Source organism: Phalaenopsis equestris, unplaced genomic scaffold (assembly GCF_001263595.1).
Source record: "Phalaenopsis equestris unplaced genomic scaffold, ASM126359v1 Scaffold000378, whole genome shotgun sequence".
NCBI lineage: Eukaryota > Viridiplantae > Streptophyta > Magnoliopsida > Asparagales > Orchidaceae > Phalaenopsis > Phalaenopsis equestris.
Genome location: NW_018164820.1, coordinates 287,945 through 314,169, shown reverse-complemented (window position 1 = coordinate 314,169; position 26,225 = coordinate 287,945). Strand labels below are relative to the sequence as shown.

Sequence of the window (26,225 nt, the reverse complement as noted above, 5' to 3'; positions counted from 1 at the left end):
GCGAATTGTGCAGAAGGTCACCCTAAGGCTGGGGAAGGTCCTATAGGAATCCATTTTGGGTTTCCTCATGTCGGTTTCATCATTCTAAGTGTTAGAAGTCGATACCGCACACGCAAAACTCCAAAAGAGGACAGAAATAGGTCGAACTAAAAACGAGGCGGGCACCACTTCTAAGGCTCTAAGATAGTCGCAGGAAGACCCCTAAGGCTAGATCCTAACTCCTACGAGGAATACTAGACCTCACGAAAATTGAGGTCAACAGCCCCATAGACAAAATAATTAATGCCCGAAAAAAAAAGTTTTGTTTAGCATTACCTGTTCTCCAAAGTTTATTAATATAGGCAATAATATTAGTAAAGACCATTCTATTCTGAATGGCTTTACCCTCATGTATAATATCATTATGAGCCATCCAAATAAACCAACATATAATATAAGGGTAGACTTGCAACAAATGTTTCTATTTTCGATCCAGATTGCAAATCATAATGGTAAGTAAGAGATTCCGCTCTGGATTCACAATAACACCAAACCACATGCCAACCTTCCTCCAAATGTAAATTGAAAAGGGGCAAGAAAAGAAAATATGGTCAACAGTCTCCTATAGTCTTCTCCGCCGAGTTACACAAACAACAACGTGAAGCAAGTCTCAACCCCTTAATTTTTAAGATATCATCACAAGGAATAAAAAAATGGAAAATCCGCCAAGCCAGGAAAGACAGAGGGAGTTAAAACCCAACTCCACACCCCCGCCCAAGGGAGCTTTTGAAAGTTATGTAAAGCGGAATACAAAGCTTTGGTAGTGAAGCATGACATTGGAAGTTTCAAAGTAGGAGTATCTTGTAAATGAGACTCCATAGGAATAAGTTGAGATAAAAGTAGCTCGCTCAAAACCGAGAAGATTAAGGAGATAAGGAAAATTTCAATGATCATCCACCCAAGTATCAGAAACCATAAAACTTGAAGTTCTAATATCCCTCATTTTAAGCATAACATGGGACCAACAGTCGTGTCAAAAGAAAATGTTTCCACTCCCCACCTCCCAATAAATGAAATCCTTTGTGCAATCTCTAATATGAAGCATTCTCTTTCACATAGTGGAATCTCCCAACCGCTAATTGATCAATGTCGGATGAGAGGAGTGGCAATATTTTCCATGCATGAAAATGGCCCACAAGGAATCACTTTTCCGAAAATTGAACCATTGTTTAAAAACATTAATATCAACAATATAGTGCAGAGATTTGAAGCCCAAACCACCAGCATAAAGTGGTTTGCAAATATTCTTCCAAGGCATCAATCTTCTACCAGAATGATTCCCCACCCATAAAAACTTATTAAAACAGCTTTCGAGGCTCAGAAGAGTATTTTTCTTGAGTTGGAAAACTTGAAGAGAGTATAAAGGGAGAGAATGTAAAATACTTCTGAGCAACGTAATTCTACCTCCCAAAGAGAGGAAATTATTTTTCCAATCCGAGATTTTCTTACGCACCTTTTCCACCACCTCATCAAACTGAATTCGTCTCTTCCTTCCTTTAACTAAGAAGACCCCAAATATTTAAGAGGAAGGGTAGAGATAGAGAACCTAGTAAAATTGGCAGAAATCCAACATGCATTAGAGCGATTGACCAAATTTCTCATGTATAAGTTGCATTTATTAACATTAAATAGGAGACCAGATACATATTGGAAATCCACCATTAAATTGTGAATATCGCTCACCGCTTTTTTACTAGCATTGGAGAGCAATATCATATCATTGGCATACGCTAAATGAGTTACCAACGTATTAGATTTATGAGCGTATAGCAAAGTGGGGTTGCTCCTGAAAAGGTTATTTAAAAGGCGAGAAAGATAATCAAATATTAAAATAAAAATAGTAAGGGATAAGGGGTCACGCTGTTTTATACCACGCCCCGCACTAAGAAGCCTCTGGATTGACCATTAATGAGTATGTTGTATTTATTGCAATGGAGCCAAGAGGGAATGATTTTGCAAAAATCCTGGGGAAAGCCCCTAGCTTTAAGCACCTTCTATATAAAATCCAAACTAACAGAGTCATAAGCCTTGCGAATATCCAATTTAGTGATCATGTTTCCCCCTCTACATTTTTTATCAATATCCAAAATGAGTTCCTGTGCAAGCATAATATTATCTGTGATCCCACGTCCTTGAATAAAGGCGGATTAATTCAAGGAAATTAACTTGTGGAGATGAGGTTGAATACGTCTGACCAAGATTTTACTAATCATTTTAGATATGACAGAAGTCAGAGAAATAGGTCTGAAATGGTCCCAAGAGCTTTTTTTAGTGCTTTTGGGAATAAGAACGATAGTAGCGGCAGAGAAATAAATTCCAGGGGTCTCCCCCCTTAAAGAAAATCTGTATAGCTTTCACCACCTTATCCTTAACAATACTCCGACATTTAATATAGAAAGCATAGGTGAAACCATCAGGCCCAGGAGCCTTGTTGCAGTTAATGTCCTGAAGAGTAGAATAAATTTCCTCATCAATTTCCTCATCATAGAGATCGAGATCCACCATATGATGACGTACATCATCAAATAAGGAGGCATCAATTGAGCCCGAGGTCTCCTGAAACTCAAAAAAGTTTAGAGAAGTAAAGAACAACGCTCTCCCCAATCTCCTCATCCCTAGTAATCACAATAGTATTATTGGCTCGTCTTTGTTTAATGCAAGCATGGAAGTATTTTGTGTTTCGATCACCTTGAAAAAAATGGGTTTCCCCAGTTTTTTGTTGCAACAATTCCTCCTCCCAAAGGGAGGCCTTCAGTAAATCTTTATTCGCTTCCTGTAATTCATGGATAATATCATCAGATGACTCATCAAGAGCCTGAAGAAGACCGACTCTCTGCTCCGCCCACTTAACTTTAGCATGAACATCACCAAAAACATCCTAGTTCCAAGATCTTAGAGCAGAAGCCACCTTTTTATGCAGCTTCCAAAGAGTGAACCATGCATTGCCCACTTCCTAACATTTCCAGTTGGTAACAATGACCCGCATAAGGTCATCATGTCTAGCCCATACGTTCAAATAACGAAATTGATATGTGGAGAACTTTTTGAAAAAATGAAGGACAAAATAAGGGGGTTGTGATCAGACCCAGATCTGCAAAGATGTTGAACTTGCGAAAGACCATAAGAAGCAAACCGGAACTGATTCGCAAAACACCTATCTAGGCGTTCAAAGAGCTTTCCCCTTTTCCAAGTAAACTTGGAGCCAACAAAGCCCAGATCAGAAATGTCAGCCAATTCTAATGCTTCAGTGAATTTATCAGTTAAGGTGTTCTCCGACCACCCAATTTTTCAGATTCATGCAATTCATGCATCACCATATTGAAATCTCCTCCAACCATCCAATTCTGATGGATTAAGGCAGCTATATCAGAAATTTTGTGTCAAAGATCATATCTAGCCGTATCAGTGGTCCCGGCGTAAACAAAGATAAGACATCCATAGAAAACATCCATAGAAAAGACAATGTGCCAAACTGTCTATCATCAATAAGGACGTCGACTGTGATATGTTTAAGCCAAAACAACCAAATATTGTTAGAGCAATTAGCAAAGAAAGAAAAATTTTTAAACCCAAGATGCAATCATCCGGATAGGAGACCAATGGTTCCAAAATAGCAAAGATATCGACCTTATGAATCCTTATCTTTGACTTGAGTCTACCAAGGGAGGGAGGATCCGCAACTCCCCTGATATTCCAAATTAGGGCGTTAAACATGAGCATCAATTATATATATATATATATATTTTTTCGTGTTTAACTCATTTGCTTAGAAAATGAATCAAACACGGGCTACTTAAGAACCAAATATGAGTTGTTTGCGAACAACGAGTCGTTTTCATAGCTCTACTTGTGAATTGTGCCCCCATTGGCTCAACAACAACAACAAGCCTTTATCCCATTAAGTGGGGTCGGCTACATGAAACATTTTTTCTTCATTGTGTCCTATAGAGTGACATATGTTCATTTAATTCTAATAGATTAAGATTTTTTTTTTTTTTCACAATAAGCCCAAGTTTTTTTATGTCTATCTCTGCCTTTCTTAAAATAAATTGAATTTAAAACATCTATACTCTCCTAACTATATCATTAGATAGTCGACATTTAATCTAACCAAACCACTTAAGACGATTCTCTCTAATCTTGTCTTCCACTGGAGCTACATCAACACTATCATATATATATATTCAGTTCTCATTGTCTCTAAGTGTCAAGCCACTCATCTACTCAAGCATTCTCATTTCAACAACACTTAACTTTGTTTTATGGTTCTCTTTTAAAGGCTAATATTTTGTTGACCATAGAGCATTGTAGGTCTCACCACCATCTTATAAAATTTTCTATTAAATTTAAGTGGCATTTTCTATCAAACAATAAACCTGATGCATTCCACCACTTCAACCAACCAACATGAATTCTAACATTTCTATCTATATCACCATCACTTTGAACAATAGACGCGAGATAACTAAAACGTTCACATATTTTAATGATTTGATCACCCATAGTTACAACTCTGCCGCTAGAGCTACTACTACTAAAGTTAGATTCCATGTATTCAGTTTTAGATCTACTCAAACGACAACCCTTAGACTACAATATACACCTCCATAATTCAAGTTTTTCATGGCTCTTTCTCTAGTCTTATCCACAAAAAGGATATCATCAACGAAAATCATACACCAAGGTACAACCTCCTGTAAATGTCCAGTAAGAGCATCCATAACTATAGCGTAAGAGCATCCACAACAAAAGCAAAAAAAAATTGTATAAAAATGATTCCTATGTAATCCAACTGAAATAAGAAAATATTTGGTTAATCCTCCTTCAGTTCAAACACAAGTAACATCTTTCTGTGCCCCCACCGGCTCAACCCATTAAAATTAATTTATTTATTTTTTCTATAAATTCCTAAGATAAAGAAGAAGAGGTAGCATAGGGGCCCTAGAGCGAAGGCGTGAGGGAAGAGAGGCTAATCATGCTAATTGGCGATGTAGATAAATTATGATTTATTAAATCATAATAAATAAATAAATAAATAAATCTAATTTAGTTCAAAATTTTAATACTTTATTTCAATAGGCAGAAATTTAAATAGTAGCCATCTAAGGAAACAATCCCATGTGCTGCTCAAAATATTCAAACAATGGTGTCATGCCTTTCTATTTAAACAACAATCAAAATATATGTTTTACTGATATGGGACAAAAGCATAAAGGATAAAATATTTTAATAAAAGGTTTGTTTGCAGCACTATTTGCCAATGCATAGAAGTAAGCATTTTTTTTTTTTAATATTGTAGTCTTCAGTGCTTATATGCAAGAAATGACAAAGTGCAAATATTGTAAAAAACTATATATATATATATATATATATATATATATAAAAAAACACCGCGTTTTATTTTATATATATATATATATTGAAAAGCCCAACGGTTTATTTTATTGAAATAGAGAAAATACATAAAGGTTGTATGAGAGGACCCAATAAAGGCACCCTACTCATACGATACCAAGTACAGTAATAACCCAATTAAAAAATACAGATAGACTCAAAAAATTAAAATTTGTAGAAAACAAGTAGCGAGGGACGGGCAAGTTTAGTCATGTCTCTTCATCTAGTTTTAGGAGCGGAGTCAGATAACAAAATTTAAAGTGTCGTGTCATTGCCAGAAGTAACCAAAGTATCATCTATTAAGTTTCCAAGTTGGAGTGCGCCCCCAGCCTTCTTCTTCCGTTGAGAAGTGTAAATCTGTAATTCTTCATCATAAGACTGGCTCATGTGATCCTCGGTCTGATTAGATATTAGAACCACAGTAGAAGGAAAGACAGTTGTTGCTACAGCGATAGGTTCTAGTGTATGTGAAGTATGAATTGTCACATCTGCACCTTATGCTTCCTGAATATAAGCTGTGGGGCTATCCTGATTTGCGGTCCAAACATTATCCGGTGTAGTATGGTCGGGAGAAGGGTTCCCAGGGGCAGACACTAACTCCTGTCTTGTGGAGATTCCCTCCTCAGGTTAGTTGTCATCAGGTTTGTTGGGAGCGCATTCAGGCGCGTGGGGTACACTAACAACATGTTCTTCCTTTTAACTCTTGATTCTCAACTGTGAGTGCAATCTGAAATATTTATCCTACGGGTGTTCGAACATCTTGCAGTGCTTGCAGTAGTAAGGTTTTTGTTTCATAATGATTTTTTGTCAATAATCATTGTGAGCAGAGTCAAGTCAGACTTCTTCTATATCTGGTAGTGTAATATCTTTTTCAATCAAAATCCTTACAATAGAGAGCCTTGAGAAATAAGGGCATTGAGAAATGAATTGTGGGTAAGTCTACCTGTAAAGGTTTTTCAATGATAGTCCCAATTGAATATAAGATAGATAGGTTAAAGAAATGAAGCTTGAGTTCAGATAATAAGAATCATATAGGCGCAATTGGGGGTTCTTGACTGAGATCAAAATTAGGGGTCCATTTAAGCAATTTCATATGTTTGCCCTCAATTATGATGAATTTCTTTGAGAAAATATGTGTAAACTTCTTCTATACTCAGTTGTATCATAACATGTCTTCCGTCGAAATGACTCACCTGTCAAACCCAAACTTGTTTAAAGTCTTCAAAAAGCTTCTTAATAATTTCCATCTTTGGGCAAACTAATTGGAACTTTCAAACTAGTGTAAATTTGTATTTTCCTGCACGAGTTGAAATTTCAGCATAAGAGAAGAATATTGTTGGTTTGTCCGTCTTTTTCTCTACTTTCTTGATGAGATTGCAATCTCCATGTCCTGCAACAAAATCATGGTACATCTGCGAGAATATCAGACTATCTGCGAGGTGGAAAGGGGAGTTGCATATGTGAGCCACCGTAGCATAGGAGGGTTTGGCGGGGTTATCACCGACGGGGGCGGCCGCGATAGAACGGCAGCGTAGGAAATCCCTGAGGTCATTAGCGTGCTTCACACAAGCACCGCAGGAGATAGGGCAGTGCAGCGGACGGCAGCAGAAAGCACCGCAAGACTGTGACAGGAAGCAGCGTCGGCAACGACTTAGCCAACATATGCCAAGCCAAAGACCCTTCTGTCGAGATGGAACGAGGAGGAACATGAATCAGCCTACAGACGGAGCCGAAACCGTCGTGCGGGTCTGCGAGCAAAACGACGGAGCGCAAGGAGACGACTGCAACGACGCAGCCAAACCTTGTATCAGGAACGAAGACGACGTTGTGCGAGCCTGCGAGCAATATGAGTTGTCGTTGACCACGTCGTGCGAGCCTGCGAGCAAAGTTGTCGCCGACTCAAACCGACGTCGACGATTTCAACGTCGGAAATCGCCACGGCGAAACCCTAGCAGAGCCCGCGACGCCGCCATTTTCACAACCAACCTAATTTATTTCATACTTCACCTACCCTAGAAATTATCATTGATGTAACGAGTGACAATATTTATACTGTGTTTCTACCGCCTCATCAGATCGAGCAAGTTGTTACTGTTAGTCAGACCCATGGGGCTCATGATGTGCAATAACCTACACCTGCCCGACAATCTTTGGACCAATCCACTGATCAGATGAGTCAATCGTCGGATGAGGAAGAACAGGTTTATACATCAAGGAAAAAGAAGAAGAATGGAGGCCTACTGCCAAACTTGATGGATGATACATTGGTTGTTTCAAGTAATGGCAACAAACTTAGCAATTTGTGAGCTGACTCCCGTCCTAAAACCAGAGGCAAAGACGAGGCAAAATTGAATCATTCGCAAGCTAATTGAATCTGCGAGTGTTGGCAGACTTTTGGCGTGCAATTTCTATGTCAACATTTTAATCTTGGTTTTTTGGGTATACATATATTTTCTATGTATGTTGTATGTCGGATGGTTAGGGTGTCAATTTAGCTCCTTTCATCCAACTTATATGTACCTTTCCTTTTATTAATATATTAGTCTTTGGGCTTTATATATATCCCTACGTAGGATCGAATTGCACACCTGTCTGGAAGGGGGTCCGCCCCTGTCCGCCTCTCGGTCAGACTTTGAGGTTGATCAACAATCAACCTTTAAAAAAAAATTAATGTTATATGATACTTAAGATGGAAATGATTATTTGACTTCTCGAAGCATGCCAAATGAAGTTTCATTCAGATGAAACATGCTTGTTAGTATTAATAAATTAAACAATGTGCTATTCATGATTATATTGGATGAGTCTCAAGACACATTAATTAAAAATAATTAATTTGTTAATAAAAAAGATTGTATTTATAAGCAACTTTTTTAGATAATACAATTTGCACCCCCACAATAAAAGAATTTTGGCTTCGCCTTTGGCCACACGAAAGCTAATACCTTTGTTTGATACACAACCTTAGTGCACAAGACAAAGGATAAAAGAAAAGTATTTTTTGGTTTCACATACTTGAGTGCCGTGACAAAAGAAAAAAATGTGAATGGATAAACAAAAAACTTGAAACAAACAAACCAAAAGAAAAAAAAAGACTAGAAATGAAGCAAACATACAAACAGATAGATGGTCACGTTCTCATATTTAGATGACTGCAAAACCATTTTTACACATTTTGCTTATATAAAAAATTCAAATATAAAAGTGCTGTTAACATGTTCTTTGAATAACATAGAAAAAGCACCGACCTTACTGCAGATATGTATGGCCTAACATGGCATATCAATACTAAGCAATGTAAGAGCACAAAGCAGATGCATTATGTCATCAGCAGCAGCAATATTAGAATCGATAATGTGCATATTTTAGTTGAAAACCACTACCAATATGAATACCACAGTTTTATTGATATTTGGAGACTATGTTAATTAGTTGGACGGTAATAGCATTTAAAGTCATTGTTTGCTGACATTTGGATATTAAACATGGGGCTTTCCAATCCCAGCGCTTCATCTCCCCTCTTTGGATCCTCTCGGGTAAATGAAACAAGGGGTTTAAGCATGGCACAAAATTACAAGCACATTATCTCAGCTTTGATCGAAACTTGTTTAAACCTTATTTGAAGCATGTTCAAACTAATTTTAATCATGGGCTTGAAAAAGTAGTACATGGTTGTTGACCTCATTTTTGGTGAGGTCTAGGTTTCTTTCTCCTAGAGCCTAAGGACTAGCCTTAGGACTTTCCCATTGATTATCCCCGAAGACTAGTAATGGAACCAACCTTACGTGGGACTTCAAACCATTTCTTGCCTCATTTTTGTGAAAACATCACATGAGTGGTCTCAAGCACTCTTAGTTGTAAGAGCTAAGAACCAACATGTGGGGAACAAAAAAAAAAAAAAAGAATTCCCATAGGATTCTCTTTTGTAACTCGAACACCCACGAATACTAGAATTTACACATTCACTGCACCGCGCGATGTTAACTTAAATTAGCCAGCTCATCGATGAACTCGTCAGGATGACGAAACGGACTGCGCAAACGCGTCCAAAACGTCAATTTTAGCCGGGAAGGACACTCATATTGATATGATTTCACACCCAAGCAAACAACATGAAACTCGACGTGTATGAAGAATTAATTAAAGGAGGTGTGTTTAGGCTTAACCCGGGTTCGATTCGAGTTGAACACGGTCCAGTTGTACCAGGTCAGGCCAATAAAGCGATTTGTAATTTGAAATTTCAAATTTCAACTTATCCGCTTAAACTCTTTTTATTGAATTTAATTAAACATTATGACCTTCTAATTGAGCCTGAAACACGAATGGAAATCACTTAATTTTCGTCTAATCTCCCATAACGTCTCCTGTCAATATTCGACTATACAATTCAACGAGTCTTCTCCTTGCTATCATTCGACTCTCCTCCCTTCTGCACCGAAACCCTCGTTTGCTTCGCCTCCCCCTCTCATGCACGCTAAGCGAGCCCTCCCTCGCCGACTAGCACGCGAGCCGACAGCACCTCCCTCGATCCTTTTCATTCGCTCGGCTTCCTCACACATCCGAAGCCCCTTTCTCTTAGGTGAAGGATTTCCTCTATCTGGTATACAAACCCGTACTGCCATTTTTGTTCTCTCTGAGGGTTCCTTGATCTGGTTGAAATTGGGTGGTGTATTTATGGAATGGAATTGTGAGGTTTTCCTGTGGGATGCTCTTCTTGACTGTGGTGAAATTCAAATTCCTCCAGATGGATTAGGTTCAGGGGAAGTCGTACGATTGTTAGCAATGTGAAAGATGTTTGCTTTCATTTATATTTCTTAATCATGAATGATCTTTATCTTCAAAACGCTCCAAAATTGAGGTTCCATGCGAGATCCGGATAGCTTACTTCATTTCTTTTGATGGAACTTCTTGATAAATTATTTTCAATTAGTAAAAGAAAATAGAGCACGGAAAGAGGAAGAGAATGAATGAATTGAATTACCTTACTTTTTCCTATTGTCTCTTGGTTTACATGTGAATTAAAAAAAAATCTTGGACCTTCTTTATCTCATTATTCCATTAACAGAAATCAAGATTTATGTTTATTGTCTTGCTGAACATCGATATTCATGGAATTTTATTAAGTGATGCTCAAATCATGTTTGCAAGGGAGCCCCTAAATGGTTGCTTGAAACCCCTCAATCCCGCACAAAAGCTGATAGTCAAATACCCCTAAAATCTTCTCCACAGGCATGCATTCTTGTTGTTGGTCTAGATTGTCAGGTTGGACGATTGTATTTACTGCATTATAGCTTTGGTGTTTTACCTCATTACGAGGCTGTCGGTACATATACTTAGTGGGCCTTATTGAGGGTGCTATACATGCAAATGCGAAGCAATTTGCTGCTTCTGTTAAAAAGGGTTGCCAAATGTAATTGGTAGATGCTTTGCTGCTTGGATTGTTGCCCTAGTCTATTTTGTGGTGTGTGTTGTCAAATGTAATTGGTAAGAGCTTATCTGATTTGGAAAGTTACATGCACTGACGTTTTGCCACCCACTTGGGACCTTGCATGATGGAGTTTTCCCGTGCTCCATTCTATTCAGTTTTTGGCATTATCAGTAGCAATTATTGGCATTATCCTTAACAGTGATTGACACATCAGTTTCAAAAGTTTTGGATATAGGACTTTATTGTTAACTATCAGTTTTCTCATACTTAACCTGAGGGAGGTAATCATAGATGTTCTGATAACAATCGCCAAGCAATTGATGCTGCCATTTTTTTTTTCTTGAACCTGAGTCTTTAGCTGATCTGTTTATAATGTTTTAAATTGGGTTTAGGCTTTGAGGGATGCGGTGATTCATCATCCCCCTTTTAAGAAATTATTTTTTGTACACAAACTTTGATAGTTGTCATTTTGGCATTTAAATGCATACCGGTCAATTTCTATATGTTCGCATATCTAACGCCCAAGTTCTTGAAATTCTTGATAACCTTGGTTTTATGCAAGTCTGAAGCTTATGTGCTAAATGTGTATTCAACTGTTTCAGTTTATGTGTTTATGAAAGGACCTTGAATTCTACTGTTGATAGCGTATATGATCAAATTTAAACCTCTGATTTGATACTATTGTAGGCTATGTCTAAGCACAGTTCGCATACAAACTATTTCTTTCTAGGTATCTAAGATAATTCTTGGGATAGCTTATATTAGCGCTGTTTGGGAGCTGTCCAAAGTGCTGTTTTGGGCTTATAAAAGTAATGTTTTGGGCTTGTAAGTGCTGTTTGGGGCTGTCTAAAGTGTTGTTTTGGGGGCATTTTCGTTGGCCGATCTGAAGCAATATATGCACTGTTTTGGGGCATTTTGGTGGGTTGATTTGAAGCAATCCATGCACTATTTTTTGGGGTCTTTTGGTGGGTTGATTTGAAGCAATCTATGCACCATTTTGGAGCATTTTCGTTGGCTGATTTGAAGTATTGCTTAGGCGCGGCTTTGGCCTGGTTTTCCCTGCTATTTCGAGCTGATATAATTGATGTTTTTTGGGAAGATTTAAACATTTTTTTAGGCCGGCTCACTCACGATTTTTGCCCCTTTGCTTTGATGGCTTTTTGGAAGTGGGTCGGTCTCTCCTCTTTTCCAGTTGATTTGTTTTTTTTTTTCTTCTTACTCGATGATGTAGTTCTGCGTGCTTATACTGAGATATAAGTGTGTATAGTATAGAGATATGTGGATCATCGCGTGGGCATAAGTTGGACGGTTCGGGGTTTAAGGGCGGTAATGACAAAGACATTTGCGAATAAAGTAAAATAATATTGCATCCAACGACATCGAGACCTGACCGAAGGACCTGGTGAGAATGTGGGATGGCAATATTATTCACCGACACTAGACTAGCGATGACCCTTGCTTTCTTAGGCTACCGATAGTTCTAGCCCGACTATGTAATTGACTCGTGGACAATCCAAATTACAAAATATATAAATACAATGACAAAAAAAGTACATCCCTTACAACATCAATACTTTTTATTGCTAAATAAAAATCTATTTTGCTTACATATATGATAACCCGTGAACTTTGAATGATACAATTTAAATGTTCACTTGTCAGTTACCTGTATTGAGTCAAGAATTGCCCTCCTTCAATTGTCTTGTTGGAAATTTATGATTGAATGTCAGGCCTTATATACGTGAATGACCGATGGTTGCCTACGAAGTCCTTCGAGAATGATATACCTCGAGCCTGAATGCTTATGGTCCCCACTTCAATTTTCTACATGTGTGTCACCTTGTCTGCTCTACATACTTGTGTTTTCTTTATGTCATTATTCTATTCTTTGTACATATATGCATGATATGTTTATAATACTAACATTTTTGCAGCAATGGTAGAAATTTCAGGTACACACATGCATTTTATTTTCTTTACTGTGCTTTTTTTTACATTTTACTGTCTTTTTTTATTACACCTCTATTGTTTTGTTTTCTTACAAAACTTATAAGACCTTTAGGGTAGAGAACAATAGACTAGTTGTTTAGGAGGTACACTCCGATAGGCCACCGACCAAACAAATTTGTATGCTCACACATAAAACCCTAAACCCTGAGTTGTTATGTTACGGAGCTCGTAGCAAGCTTTATGGGCAGCACGACGAGAATGTAAGAAGGTGCAAAATAACTTGAAAAGACTCAGTACATGAACAGATCTACTTCATCTAAATCACTCTTTAGTCTTAAATAACAACAATCCATAGGACTTCGAGGTAGTTCGTCTCGCACGACATAAATCCTCACTTTTTTTTTAGGCTATTGTATGACCGTGTTGTGCAGCATAAGTTTTAACTCTCTTTAGGTTCTGAGAATGTAGTTTGGTACGACGCAAACCTTCTTATCTGTGCGGGTTATTTGCATAATCGGGTATTATGGAAGTGTAAGTCCCAAATAAAAAAATTGGGCAGGATTAAACACTTAAATAACATCGCCTCCAAAATACAGTTACACAATAGAATAGCTTAAGAAGTCACTGAGAGTTCTCCTCATGATCTGTGACATCCTCTACCTTTTCCTTCCTTTGGACTCCTAAAATAGCTGCTCTCATTTGGTTCTTTCTCACTTAATTTTCCAAGTCCTGCCGTAAAAACCTAAACCTTGAAGGCTCAAAGACTAGTCTCTGATCATTATCGAGAGTTTTCTCAAGTGACATCGGTCGTTTGGGAAGTAATTGACTATAGGGGTTTGCCCTTATAGGGAACTTGGAACCCAGGTAAAAATAAACCCTATCTAATCTTCGCATTAGGTAGGTCATACACAAAAGGTTCGTAAACTAAACGGATGTCACAAATCTCTTAGTCTGTATGATTGGGTCCAACGCCGAGGGATACACTTATCTTTCGGGAATGTGTATTATTCGCTGTATCAGACACGATTATGTAAACTATTAGACAAATGAGATCCATTCGGTCTCATTTCTTAAAATTAAAACACAACATTTTCAAAATAAAAAAAAATTTATAAACCTTTTATATTAAATTAAACCATTTTTTCAAAAGAAAAAAAAAATTTGACCAAAAGTAATTAAAAGCAAGATCATTTTGTATTGAAAGAACTATCGGGTATATTTTCCTAAGCAAACAAGAAGTAAGCATATTTCTTGAATTTTTGATATTATAAGATATATAAAATTAAATTTCTCAATAATAAAAGGAAAATTTCAGTTAATATATATAATTTGAATTTACTTAAAAAAAGCACGCCACTTAAACTTTGAGGTGAGACGTAGCTTGGGGCATAGATGTATTGCGAGACGTAGAACTAACATAAGAGGTTATGAAGCACATATCATAGCAAAAATTCTTGAAGTTACTGAGGCACACCTTGAAGAATAGGCAGCTCACAGAATATTGAGTTGGAGGATATGTCCTTGTTTTATTAGAAGGCAATAACCCATAAATTGTTGACGTGCATATTATAGCTTTTATTTAATAAGCTTTAAATTTTAAAAACAAAACTATAATATGTAACATTTCTTTCATATCAGGATTCGTTTATTTCTTCCCTGTGACTACTCACTGTAAACCTCTATATAAGGGGGCAAATTTTGACAAGTAAGGGCCATAAAAAATTCCACTTTTCTTACTCCTTAATTCTCTTCTACTTTCTTTTTTCTTACAATTATTTTTTGGTTACTTATCATTATTTACCTAACTTTAAATTAGCCAATCAAGGGAAGGATAGTAAGTGGAAAATGATGGTACCCTTTTAAATGGTGAAGGAAAGATAGAATTCTTCAACTAACTTCAGATGAACTATGTATATAGGCATTGATTACATTTAAAAAAATGCCTCATATTTTCCAGCATTAAAGAGAGAGAAACAAACAAATTACATTATCATCAACCATAACACTACATGGGACAATTCTTGAATAATATCAAATACACACACACAAGCGCGTGCGCGCACAAAAGATTCACGACAGTTTATCAAGTACCAAGAGGTGTACAGGAAATGTCCATGAGTTGTCTAAGAAGTGTCAGAATTTTTCTCTTAGAAAGTTAAGAAATAAGACACGTCAAAAAATTCATCTGCATTGGGTCAACGGACTGTACGTGACAGTTTAGCAGAAGCATCCTGCTTTGTAGGAAAAAAGTAAGACCGGGACAAGATGTTCAAAGAAAGCAAGAGCTAACAAAGAGGAAAGTCATCTCAAAATCCGCAATAACGAAAGACGCTATAAATCCCATTCATACTAATCATCAGCTTGCATTATGTAATCAGAGTTAACAAAGTTTCAAAATTTATTTTCATGCTCTTGAGAACACTTTCGATATGACAACTATAACAGAGAATAAGCTAATTCCGTAAATGAATAGAACATAACAAAATGGGCATTTACATACATTGCACAAAATTCTTTTGTATTTACATTTCTCACACCTAAGCTTTCATATTTACACACAACACTCAAACATTTAATACCACATCAAAAACAACGCTATTACAACTTTTTAAAAGTGAAATATACCTCCTCAAGCATAGTTTAAAGCACCAAAGGGTGTCATGCATGTAAATATGAAAGTTTAGGTGTGAGATATGTAAATTCATAAGAATTATGTGCTATGTATGAAAATTTCCCTTAAAAAAAAAATTGCTGTAACAAGCTTTTACCATGATGAGGAAGTAGGCCTCCATGACAAAACACCCAGTCATCTACTTTCAATATGACAGCATGGCGCGCCAATTCACAAGATAACAGACCACCTGGCCTCAGAAGAGACGATCTAGCAACAATGCCCTTCTTTCTCTGCCCTAATATATAAATCAATCAGTATTATGAGAAACTTAATAATATTCTTAGTATTACCACGTAGACCCCAAGTGTTATTCTAACAAACTATCATGATAAAAGGAAAAAATATTACCTCAGGAGTACTGGTGTATCATTACTCCAATGGTGAGGTGTCACATATGTAATGGTCCCACCGTGGCGCCACGTGACACCTCACCATTAGAGTACTGATGCATCAGTACTCCTGAGGTAATATTTTTTCTGATAAAAGGGTGTTTAGGAGATATTTTATTTGTGAAGAGTATTAATTATTTGCTTGATTAGCTCGGAGTTATTATTTGGTTTATTATTTTAATTTGAAAAAATCCCTTCATATAAATGACAATATTGTTCTCTCTTCAAAAAACAAAGGTCATAATGCAATCATTTAGAGAGCATTTCTCCGCATGATTGAATGACTAAAAAAAAAAAAATTAAAAAAAGAGATATTTCTCCGTGCATTGTATTTGCCCTTTCCTCTAAAAAGAGGTCAACGGTTAGAGATCCTGAAAAAGAAGAGAGCCAATTATAGTTAAATTGAAATTCATCTATATTATGCTTTTTAGTATATCCAGTTGCAAGAGAGAAAAGCCAAATTTTCACAGAACATTTTTGCACAAATAAGTCTAAGAAAACAGATCAACCTCACAAACCCTAATTCTGAATTGCACCCATATGCAAAAAGAAATTTAAGCAGATTGCATTAAGAAACGTAATTCCAAAAAAATTTTAGTACCTTGATAAGGTTCCAAGGATTCCGATGGTCTTGGGATGATTTTCTATCCTCCTTCCATCTTTCGGAAACACCAATCCATCCAACAAAAGCTTCCTCCCAGTTCTGATGTTCATCTAAGTATTCAATGAAGTCGATAGACTCGTCAAAAGCCCCTGGATCAACAAATCTAAAATCACCTTCCACATTCATTGTTTCATGGTTTCCATTTATCTGGCAAGTGATTAAAACCTTTAGTCAGTGCTTGGATGCAAGGAATTGGAGTTACCGAAAATGAAAAGAACGTTAAGAAAAATTAAATCAATGATTGTAGAATTATAATCAGCCCCCATAAATTGTTGGGATGTGATTTCATTCTGTCTACTTTCTGACGATCCAGGCATTAGTGATCTGAAAGATTGTTGGGAGTTCAGGTGAAAATTTTAGATAAACAAGAAACAGTACTCTATAACTGAGTTCAGAAAGAAATTCGGAAAAAGGAGAGGTAAGGGCTAATAGGAAATTGTCCTTTATGTCCCAGGTCAAAAAAAAACAAACAGAAAGAGGAGAGGTAGGGGTTAGAGGAAGAGAAGAAATTGGTAAAAGTGCCAGAAAAAATAAGAAAGGAGAATACAAGTTCGATCAATGCCGCTTTCCCTGTGTTTGTACTATTCGATCGTTGTTGCCTTCATCTGCCATTGCCTTCCCTGGGTTCGAGTGTGAAGGTTCTGGCGAGCAAATAGCTCGAATCCTCGAATACGTTACTTTAGGTGTCACATGATCTAGGTCAGTGATTATTGCGTACGGACCTAGGTCAGAGGTGATTGTCCTCGAGAACGAAGTCTTCGTCGTCTAAGATTAGCTCATCATATTGGAAAGCAAGGAATGAATAGCAGAAAAAAAAAAAGCAAGGAATAGGAAGGAGAAGACTGGTTAAGCCTGCTTCATCGCTATGATTTAGACCCAAGCGCATCAACAAAGAGAGAATTCGAAGGAAAAATAAAGGAGCGACCGCGCAGGTAAGTGAACAAATGACGGCGTATAGGAATTTTGCGCCATTCTATTCTATGTTGAAAACAGTGATCAGGTTTGCGGCGTAAAGGATTTTTGCACTGCTCACACAGGAAAGTGAACTGATTGCGACAAATTTCACAATGTATATGATCGAAAATGCGTCACTTATGAGATCGGGATCGTGGTGTTTTTTTAATTTTTCAGGATGTCCTAAAAATCAATAATGATTAAGAGAGTTAGAAAAACTTCTATCACATCGACAGGTTCCAATAATTATGAAACTGCATCACTTCACCCTACAACCGTATCAACTAAGTGGTATCCCCTCGCCAGAACTTACCACCGGCGATAAAAATCAAAAGGCATAACTGCCTCGAGTGAGCTCAGATTATAAAATTGGCGATTGAAGGTAGATGAATTGTGTATTTAAACGGAGAAATTTCAAAACCTTCAGTTGGTGATCTGAATATGAAAAATGGCGGTCCGAAAATTCTCTGATTATGGTTTGGCTCATCAACTACATGAAACCTACCATAGGAAAGCCACATCTATTACTTGTTACTGCTTGAGATATATGAAAAGTCGTTCGAGATCTCTATTCAAACTTGGAGAATTTTTTCCAAAATTTTGAGTTGAAAATTAAACTTTGAAAATCCAAACAAATGATGTTATGATACATTACAATGAGTTTGTAACATTATGGCAGGAGTTTGATCAATGCTTCGGTGACATCTAGAAGAATTCAAATGATTATGTTCGCCACAAAAAGAGAGAAAAATGATTGAGTTTACATTTAAGTAGTCAGCCTTAATCGGAGTTTAGATGAAGTTTGAGGTCGCATCCTCGGTAGAAAACATTTACCTTCAATTTGAGAAGTCTTTTTTGAAGTTAGATATGAAGTGGCTAGGAGAAAAATTATGATGTGCAACACCAAAAATTCAGTTAATATTAAATAGAATAATACTGCTCTTATGTCAAAATGTGTTAACTTTGACAAAGAAGGCCGGAACAAACCATGTTGCGACCATTCCAAGAAATTATGGCATGCAAAAGAGACATGATGGAAGCTCATGGTAAACCTACAAATTGAAAAGCGAATCAAAGCGTGAAAGTCGAGCTTATCAAGCCACTGTTGAAGCAACTCAGTAGCTACCCGCTAACTCAAACGCAGTCCCTTTCACCAAGGAGCAATTAAATCATTTGCATAAAGTATTTCAATTTCCAAAATTCTCCATGATTCCTTCTCGCACCTTAATATAGAAGAGTAATTATTTGGTCACTGTTTTGTAAGGTGTTATTCCTATTTTTTCTCTCATTCATGGATAATTGATTCTGGTGCAACCTATCACATGACTAAATGTTCTAAATTATTTTCTTCCTATAGGTTTTATGCAGGAAATAAAAATGTCAAAATTTTTTATGGTTCCCGCTTGGAAATTGTTGAGATAGGAACTGTCAAACTCTCCTCAATGTTAACACTTTGTGATGTTCTCCATGCTCCTAATCTACCATGTAACTTGTTGTCCATTAGTAAAATTATTATTGATCATCAATGCCAGCCTAGCTTTTATACTTCTTGTTTTGAGTTTCTAACCACGGTGAGAATGTTTGGCAGTGCTAAGAAAAAAATAAATACTATTTTCACGATGAACTTGAATTGAATAGACAATATCGAAATATTAGTTTAAAATATATTTATATTTTTAAAGACAATGAATTTATGTTATGATATTATAGATTAGGTCATCCCAAATTTCTTCATCTAAAATACTTGTTTACCAAATTATTTCAGAATAAAAATATATGGTTATTTCAATATGAAGTGTATCAATTTGCTAGGCATCATAGCGCATTGTTTTCTACACAAATATGCAAACCAACTACAACAAATATACAAACCAACTACAATATTTACTTTGATTCATAGCGATATATGGGATCCTTGTAAAACCCTTGTACAACCTGAAAAAAATAATTTGTGATTTTCACTGATGATCATACTAAGTTAGCTTTGGTTTATCTAGTGAAAGAAAAATCTAAAATAGAAATAATTTTTAAAAATTTTTACACCATGATATAAACACAGTTTTAAACGACCATTCAAAAATTATGTAGTGATAATGACCAGTAGTATTTCACAAATAGTTTGAGCCAAATCTTTTTTTAAAAAGAGATTCATCAAAGCTCTTGTCAACAGTCAACAAAATGGGTTGGTTTGTTGGCTGAAAAAAGAAAGACAATTATTGGATATAGCTCGAGCATTAATATTTACCAATCAGGTGCATAAAAATTTTTGGGGGGATGTTGTTCTCGTTGATACATTTCTCATAAACAGAAAATCCAATAAGATTTTAAACTTTGAAACACATATTAATGTTTTTCAAAAAAAAAAAAATCCAAAAAATAAGCTCTCATTTTCCTTGCATCAAGATATTTAGGCGTACTGCTTTCACACATAGTCATAATCAATAAAAAACTTAATCCCGAGCCAAAAATTGTGTGTTTGCTGGTTATGCTCCTAATAAAAAAGAGTATAACTATTTTCATGTTGAAATTATTACAAAAGTATGCCAAGTGGAATATGATTACTGACAAGTTAAAACGAGAGAGGACAAAAAGAGACATTTCAAAAATCAATAAAGGAAATATTACATAGAAAAATTCAAATAAAGCACATCGTTGTTGCCTGACCCCGTCAAAAAGATACAAAACCGCCAGACCCAAGTACTAGTACTCATTCCTAAGTAGATTAAGCATATATGCACTCAAAAGTTGAGTCCACATTTAAGCATTAACGTTTTCATTAGTTACCTCTTCAACACCCATTCAAGGTCACACAACATCAACAAAATTTCAGTTAACATCACATAACACTAACAAGTCGTCAAAGTCAGAGATAATACAACACCAACAGCTCAATATCAATGACAGGGATCGCACAACACTAGAGTCACCAACATCAAACATCACAAACTAATCATATTTCACCCCAAGGCCCACACCATACAACCGCTTCCACTTCAATGGATTGTTTTTTAGCATTTTCATTTCATCCACACACATAAAAGTCAAATAGTTATTAATTAATGTCAATAAAAATGGCATGATTCATAAGAATATCCTACTCAAATTTACTCGATTTATTCATCAATTCGTAACAAGGAATAAATTGGGTAAATCTAAATGAAAATTTAAAGCTATACGGCTCTAGGTTGTAACATTCTCTCAACAACTTTGTCCACAAAATTCATGCATGTCATCTTTAATAAGGCTTTTGTGTCCTATTGTTTGTTGTCGCCTCCCAATGCTTCTTCTCACTCGGTCCAACTCTTTCATTGTATTTTAACATTTGAATTGTCTTGTTACTATGTTTTCCTTGTTTGCCAAAATCTTGACTGGTACTTCTACGTATACCATGGCTTATCCGTTCAGAAAGTAGATGAAGCTTCCATTGGAAAGTTGATTTAGAAATTAGCTTCAGAAATTTGTATACTGTCGCAATGCAACAAAAAATAAATTAAAACAAATAGGTAAAACAAAATATTTGGCTTTCCTTGTCCCCTCCTATATAACTATCCTTCAAAATAATATGCCCCATATTGTCCATTGAAAATATATGATATACTTCCAATTAAAATCCATCCCATTGTCAAACCACTATTTTTTCCATTACTTCATTCTGTTATGTTATAGCAATTTTGTAACCACCCAAACAGCTCTTTTAAAAGAAAATGACTAATGTGACATGGGAGCTATATGGGACCCTCCTTCCCGTGTTACTGCTACAATGTTGCGCCACAGTACGGCAAACCAAATGCAAGAGATGGGTCGCAAAAACAGCACTGAATCGAATCAAGTGGTTCCCCTTCCGATTTCTTTCAAATTTTCAACATGTTTACTTAAATCATTCCTTCTTTTCTAATCATTTCCTATATATATGTTGTATTAGAGTTTGGATTCTCAATTTTGAAATATGTTTTTTGTTAAGATAGTGGTCGGCGTCCTCTTTCTCCCTTATAGGGTTATATCATATGGCAGGTGATGCTCCGGCTGTAGCTCGTCTAAGTAGGTAATTTCCTGCAATGGATCGAGTGGTGCTCCATTGCTGTTCTCAGCCTTTCTTTTTACTTCCATCCCTGTCTCCGCCCTCCACCTTCGTTGTAGCAGCCCCGCCAATCTTTCATGTTTTTATTTACCACTGTCTAACGACCCTCCATTGCTCCAAATGTCCCTGAACAACCTCTCTGTTGCAGTTTTCTGCAGTTCCAAACACCTACAGCACCTTCCCCTCCCTTCTCTTCACTGTCATTGTATTCCTGCCTCCAACTTTTGTTGTCACCACCCAGAAATCCCTCGCATTGTTGTTTTACCGATGTCTAGCTATCCTACATCGCAGCCACAACCTAGGACAACACTTTCCCTGTTGTTTGCCCGTTGTCCAGCCCCTCGCGCTTGCTTCCACCGCCCAGGACAACCCGCTATATAGCTGTTCTAACAGTTCCGCACCTCCCTTTCACTGCCACAATCTCCCCCTTGCTGCCGCTTCACCATCCAGCCTTCCAACCGCCCTTTTGCTACCTCTCCGAAGATCAAAAGCCTCGCCGATCACCACCCCCACTTGAGATCCACCCTAATCACATGTCGTGAGTTGTTTTGTTATTATTTCCTATTTTAATGTGCCGCGTGTCATGTTTGTTATAGTTTTTCTTTTCAAGTGTGTTGGTTGTAACCACCTTTCAGCTTTCTTCAGAATAAACTTTTTGTTGTTTGGATTAACTCCAGTATCTTTTGGTATAGAGTTATCCTAACATTTGTCTTATCCTAGGGTTTTCAGCATCCCCCCCTCCCCACACTGTGTTATTATTATTTTCTATGTCAGTGTGTTGTCGGGTTTGCTGTTGTTTTTCTTTCAAGTGTGTCAACTTTCTTTAGCAATAATATTTATTTGCTTATTGTTAACTTCAGTATCACAATTTCACTTAAATTTCTAAAAAAAGATCAATACATAAACATATAAATATATAAAGCTCAATTTTTTTGTTAATTTTTTATTGTACTATAATAAAATTATCACATCAGCGCCTAGCCTATAGACAAATTTGTCTTTTGTACGTCTAAGGGCAATTTAGTTTTTTATTATTGTTGTTGTTAGATATAAATAGGCTTGTTATTTCTAGGGTTAGGGTTATGCAAAAAAAATTGAGTTGTGAGTCTTACGCTTAGGGTTTGGGAGAGATTTGATACCTCTCGAATTGTAGAAATTGGGAGAGATTGCCAACCTTTCGAACTATAGGTGTTTATCTTTGTATTCTTGTTGAGTTGTTTAATTTATTGAAGAAATATTGTGCTTTACTTAATTTCTATGGAAAACATGCCAATTTTGAGGTTGGACCTTATTAAATTAGTATTAGGGTATTTAAATTATGGGAAATTAACCACTCGATCGTTGTGGGCAAGAGTTCTCGTTACCTCCAGTGTTAAGATCATGGGAAGGGATCACTGCTTACAGAGCAACCGCTACTTGGAAGCTGGCCAGGATCGACTAGAGCTAGCAGGAATCATCGTTGGCCATACTATAATCGGGAAGGCTCCCATGCAAAGGATTGCGACAAAATGAGACCTGAAACTCGCATCTTTCTCGGCTTTCTCTATAGCGCGTAGTAATGACGGGATCACATATCGTCTCGCCTTCCTATTTTCACACAAAGCAACGACGGGATCGGGACTTGCCTATGTGAGTGATCCCTGCAATACAATCGTGATCAGACCTAGCTAGGAAGGCAACAGCTGGGAAACAGCTCATAGAGACCCAAAATCCCATTTTTCTCATCCTCGCGCGCATTCTACACGATGCAATCGCGATCAGAGCTAGGGAAGGCAACAACTGGGAAGGGGCGTACAAAAATCTTATCGGGTCATGACAGAAAGTTCATGATATGACAGTCGTTTGGGTTACCTGGGAAACATAAGGGATTCCAGCTTACAGTCATATCATCTCACTGAACCGCATGAAATAGACTTACTCAGTTCAGAACTAGTGGGAAAGGTCGTGCCTTAATTGTGATCCTAGAAGTCAACAACTAGATTCGGAATCGAGCATGACCCAGTGATAGAAAATAATGGCAGACAAAAAAGTAGATTTTGTTTTGAAAATAAGAAAGTAGATGAATTGGAGAATTTAGAGGAAAAGATGAGTCAAATCAGATTCGGGATGAAAGAATAATTCACCATCATAGAGAATAAGGGTCTGTTTGGGACAGCTTATTTGGTGCGGTAGCGTTTTGAAAACGCACCTGACCTGTTTGGGTAAACTGCGTTTTGGCAGCTTATGTGTTTTCAAAACGCTGAAAACAGCGTTTTCACACCGCATCTATCTAGGTGCAGTGACAGCTTTCTGGTTGCGGTCTCACTTTTCCAAAAAAAAATAATAATTTGTAATAGCCACCGTACCTAGCTTATCTGCAGATTATTTTTAATCAGCTTATAAGCAGATTATTCAATAAGCTACAGCTGCCCCAAACAGACCCTAAGTTATATTTTGTGGAGAACTGACTGGAGGACCGATTCAAAAGCATGGGAGAAATTCAAGAGAAGCTAAAGAGGCTCGTTGAAATGCAATCCAAGACCCCACCGACGACTCAATTTGCAAACCTTAACCAAAGGTTGACTGGAGAATATGTGGCAAGATCAAAAGGAGAATAGATCATATTTAAGGAACATGAGGAAGACATCCACCATCACAAACCCCCTCTTAGGGCTCCGATTATGAGTGAATTAGAAACTTCTGATGGAAGCGGTTGGGCTGAAACAAGGAGAAGAGATTATGCAAGAGGTATGGAAGTGCGCAAAAAATAAAGGAGAGAAGCATTGAAAGGACATGGATGCGATCGAAAGAGAGAGTTTTACCCTCCATACATGGGAAGAAATAACGAAGGAAGAGAATGTTAGGGTGTTAACCTCATTTTCGATGAGGTCTAATTCTTTCTACTAGAGCCTAGGATCTAGCCTTAGAACTTTCTTATTGACTATCCTAGAAAACTAGTGATGGGACCCACCCTTTTAGAAACTCAAACCACATTCTGGCTCATTTTGCGATATCTCATATGAGTGGTCCCAAGAACTTAACTCTTAGTTGCAAGGGCTAAGGACCAACATGTGGAGGTCCAAAGAGAGTTTTTATAGGTGTTAAACTGGAAATAATTCAAGACCATTAATTGTCATAATTCAAGGGTATTAATTGCCCTGATATGGTGTAATTATCATTGATTTCATAGGCTGATGTTTAGGCTTAATTTATGCTCTCAATTTAATATTTTTCCCATTCTAAATCTTAGAATATTTGTATAAATACCACCCATCTTTGTACTAATGAGAATCAAGAAACACAAATATATTCTTCAATTATTACGGTATCAGAGCCTAAAATTTCCCGCTCGTAATCTCTGCCCTGTCCTCGAGCCTGAGCCGATCGAGCTCTGTTTCCTCCCCCGCTGCGATCGAGCTCTGTTTCCTCCCGCTCGCTCTGTCTCCCGTTCGAGACTCAATCCAAAATTTTGTCCTCTCGTCCGCTCTGTCTCTCGCTCGCTCTGTCTCCCGTTCGCGACTCAATCTTCCGCAACTCTGTCTCCCGCTGCGATCGAGCTCTGCTTCCTCCCGCTCGCTCTGTCTACCGTTCGCGACTCATTCCGAAACTTTTGTCTCCTCTACTGCCGCTAGGGCTGTCAAAACGGCTCGTTGTTCGCGAACAACTCGTGTTCGACTAGTTAAGAAGCTCATGTTCAACTCGTTAATTTCGTTCGATAAGTTAACGAGCCGAACCCATTAATTGTCATAATTCAAGGGCATTAATTGCCCTGATATGGTGTAATTAATATTGATTCCATAGGCTGATGTTTAGGCTTAATTTCTGCTCTCAATTTACTGTTTTTCCTATTCTAAATCTTAGAATATTTGTATAAATACCACCAATCTTTGTACTAATTAGAATCAAGAAATACAAATATCTTCTTCAATTTTTACGGTATCAGAGCCTAAAATTTCCCGCTCGTAATCTCTGCCCTGTCCTCGAGCCTGAGCCGATCGAGCTCTGTTTCCTCCCCCGCTGAGATCGAGCTCTTTTTCCTCCCGCTCGTTCTGTCTCCCGTTCGCGACTCAATCCGAAATTTTGTCCTCCCGTCCGTTCTGTCTCCCGCTCGCTCAGTCTCCCGTTCGCGACTCAATCTTCTGTAACTCTGTCTCCCGCTGCGATCGAGCTCTGTTTCCTCCTGCTCGCTCTGTCTCCCGTTTGCGACTCAATCCGAAACTTCCGTCTCCTCTACTGCTGCAAGCCGCACGTGATCCACCTCGCCGCGAACCACCTCAACGCGATTCCTCGCTGCGATCGAGCTCTGTCTGTCTCCCGCTGCGATCAAATTTATTTTTTTTTTCCGTGTGATTCTCTGTCACCTCCACTTCCCAATGGAGAGATTGGATATTGCAAATCCCATTGCAACAATTTTGACTGGTTCAAACTATAATTTATGGGTCCAAGGAATGAAAAGTTTTTTGATTGGTCGCAAGCTTTGGCGTATTATTACTGGAGATATCAATAAACCAACCAAACAGCAAAATTGAGGATAAATTTTCTGATCGCCTTGAAGATTGGGACAGCAAAAACCATCAGATTATTGGTTTCGTAACACCTCTATTCCATCCATTCACATCCAATTTGCTGATTATGACACCGCAAAAGAAATTTGGGAATTCTTGGCCAATAGATAT

The 26,225-nt window shown here is 37.4% G+C and overlaps 1 protein-coding gene across 10 annotated transcripts in view; it reads right to left on the bottom strand.

The window, feature by feature from the left end:
* LOC110026548 (shewanella-like protein phosphatase 1) overlaps positions 1-26,225 on the bottom strand; it is a 72,962-nt gene that overhangs the window by 12,170 nt on the left and 34,567 nt on the right. For all 10 annotated transcript variants that reach the window (XR_002294221.1, XR_002294220.1, XR_002294217.1 and 7 more), the window contains 2 exons: positions 16,476-16,685; positions 15,580-15,715 (listed from right to left, as the gene is read on the bottom strand). Coding sequence is in view for 1 of the 10 variants with exons in the window: in XM_020727523.1 (XP_020583182.1) it covers positions 15,580-15,715; positions 16,476-16,685 (346 nt within the window). In the remaining 9 variants the exon portion in view is untranslated. The remainder of the gene's footprint in view (positions 1-15,579; positions 15,716-16,475; positions 16,686-26,225) is intronic.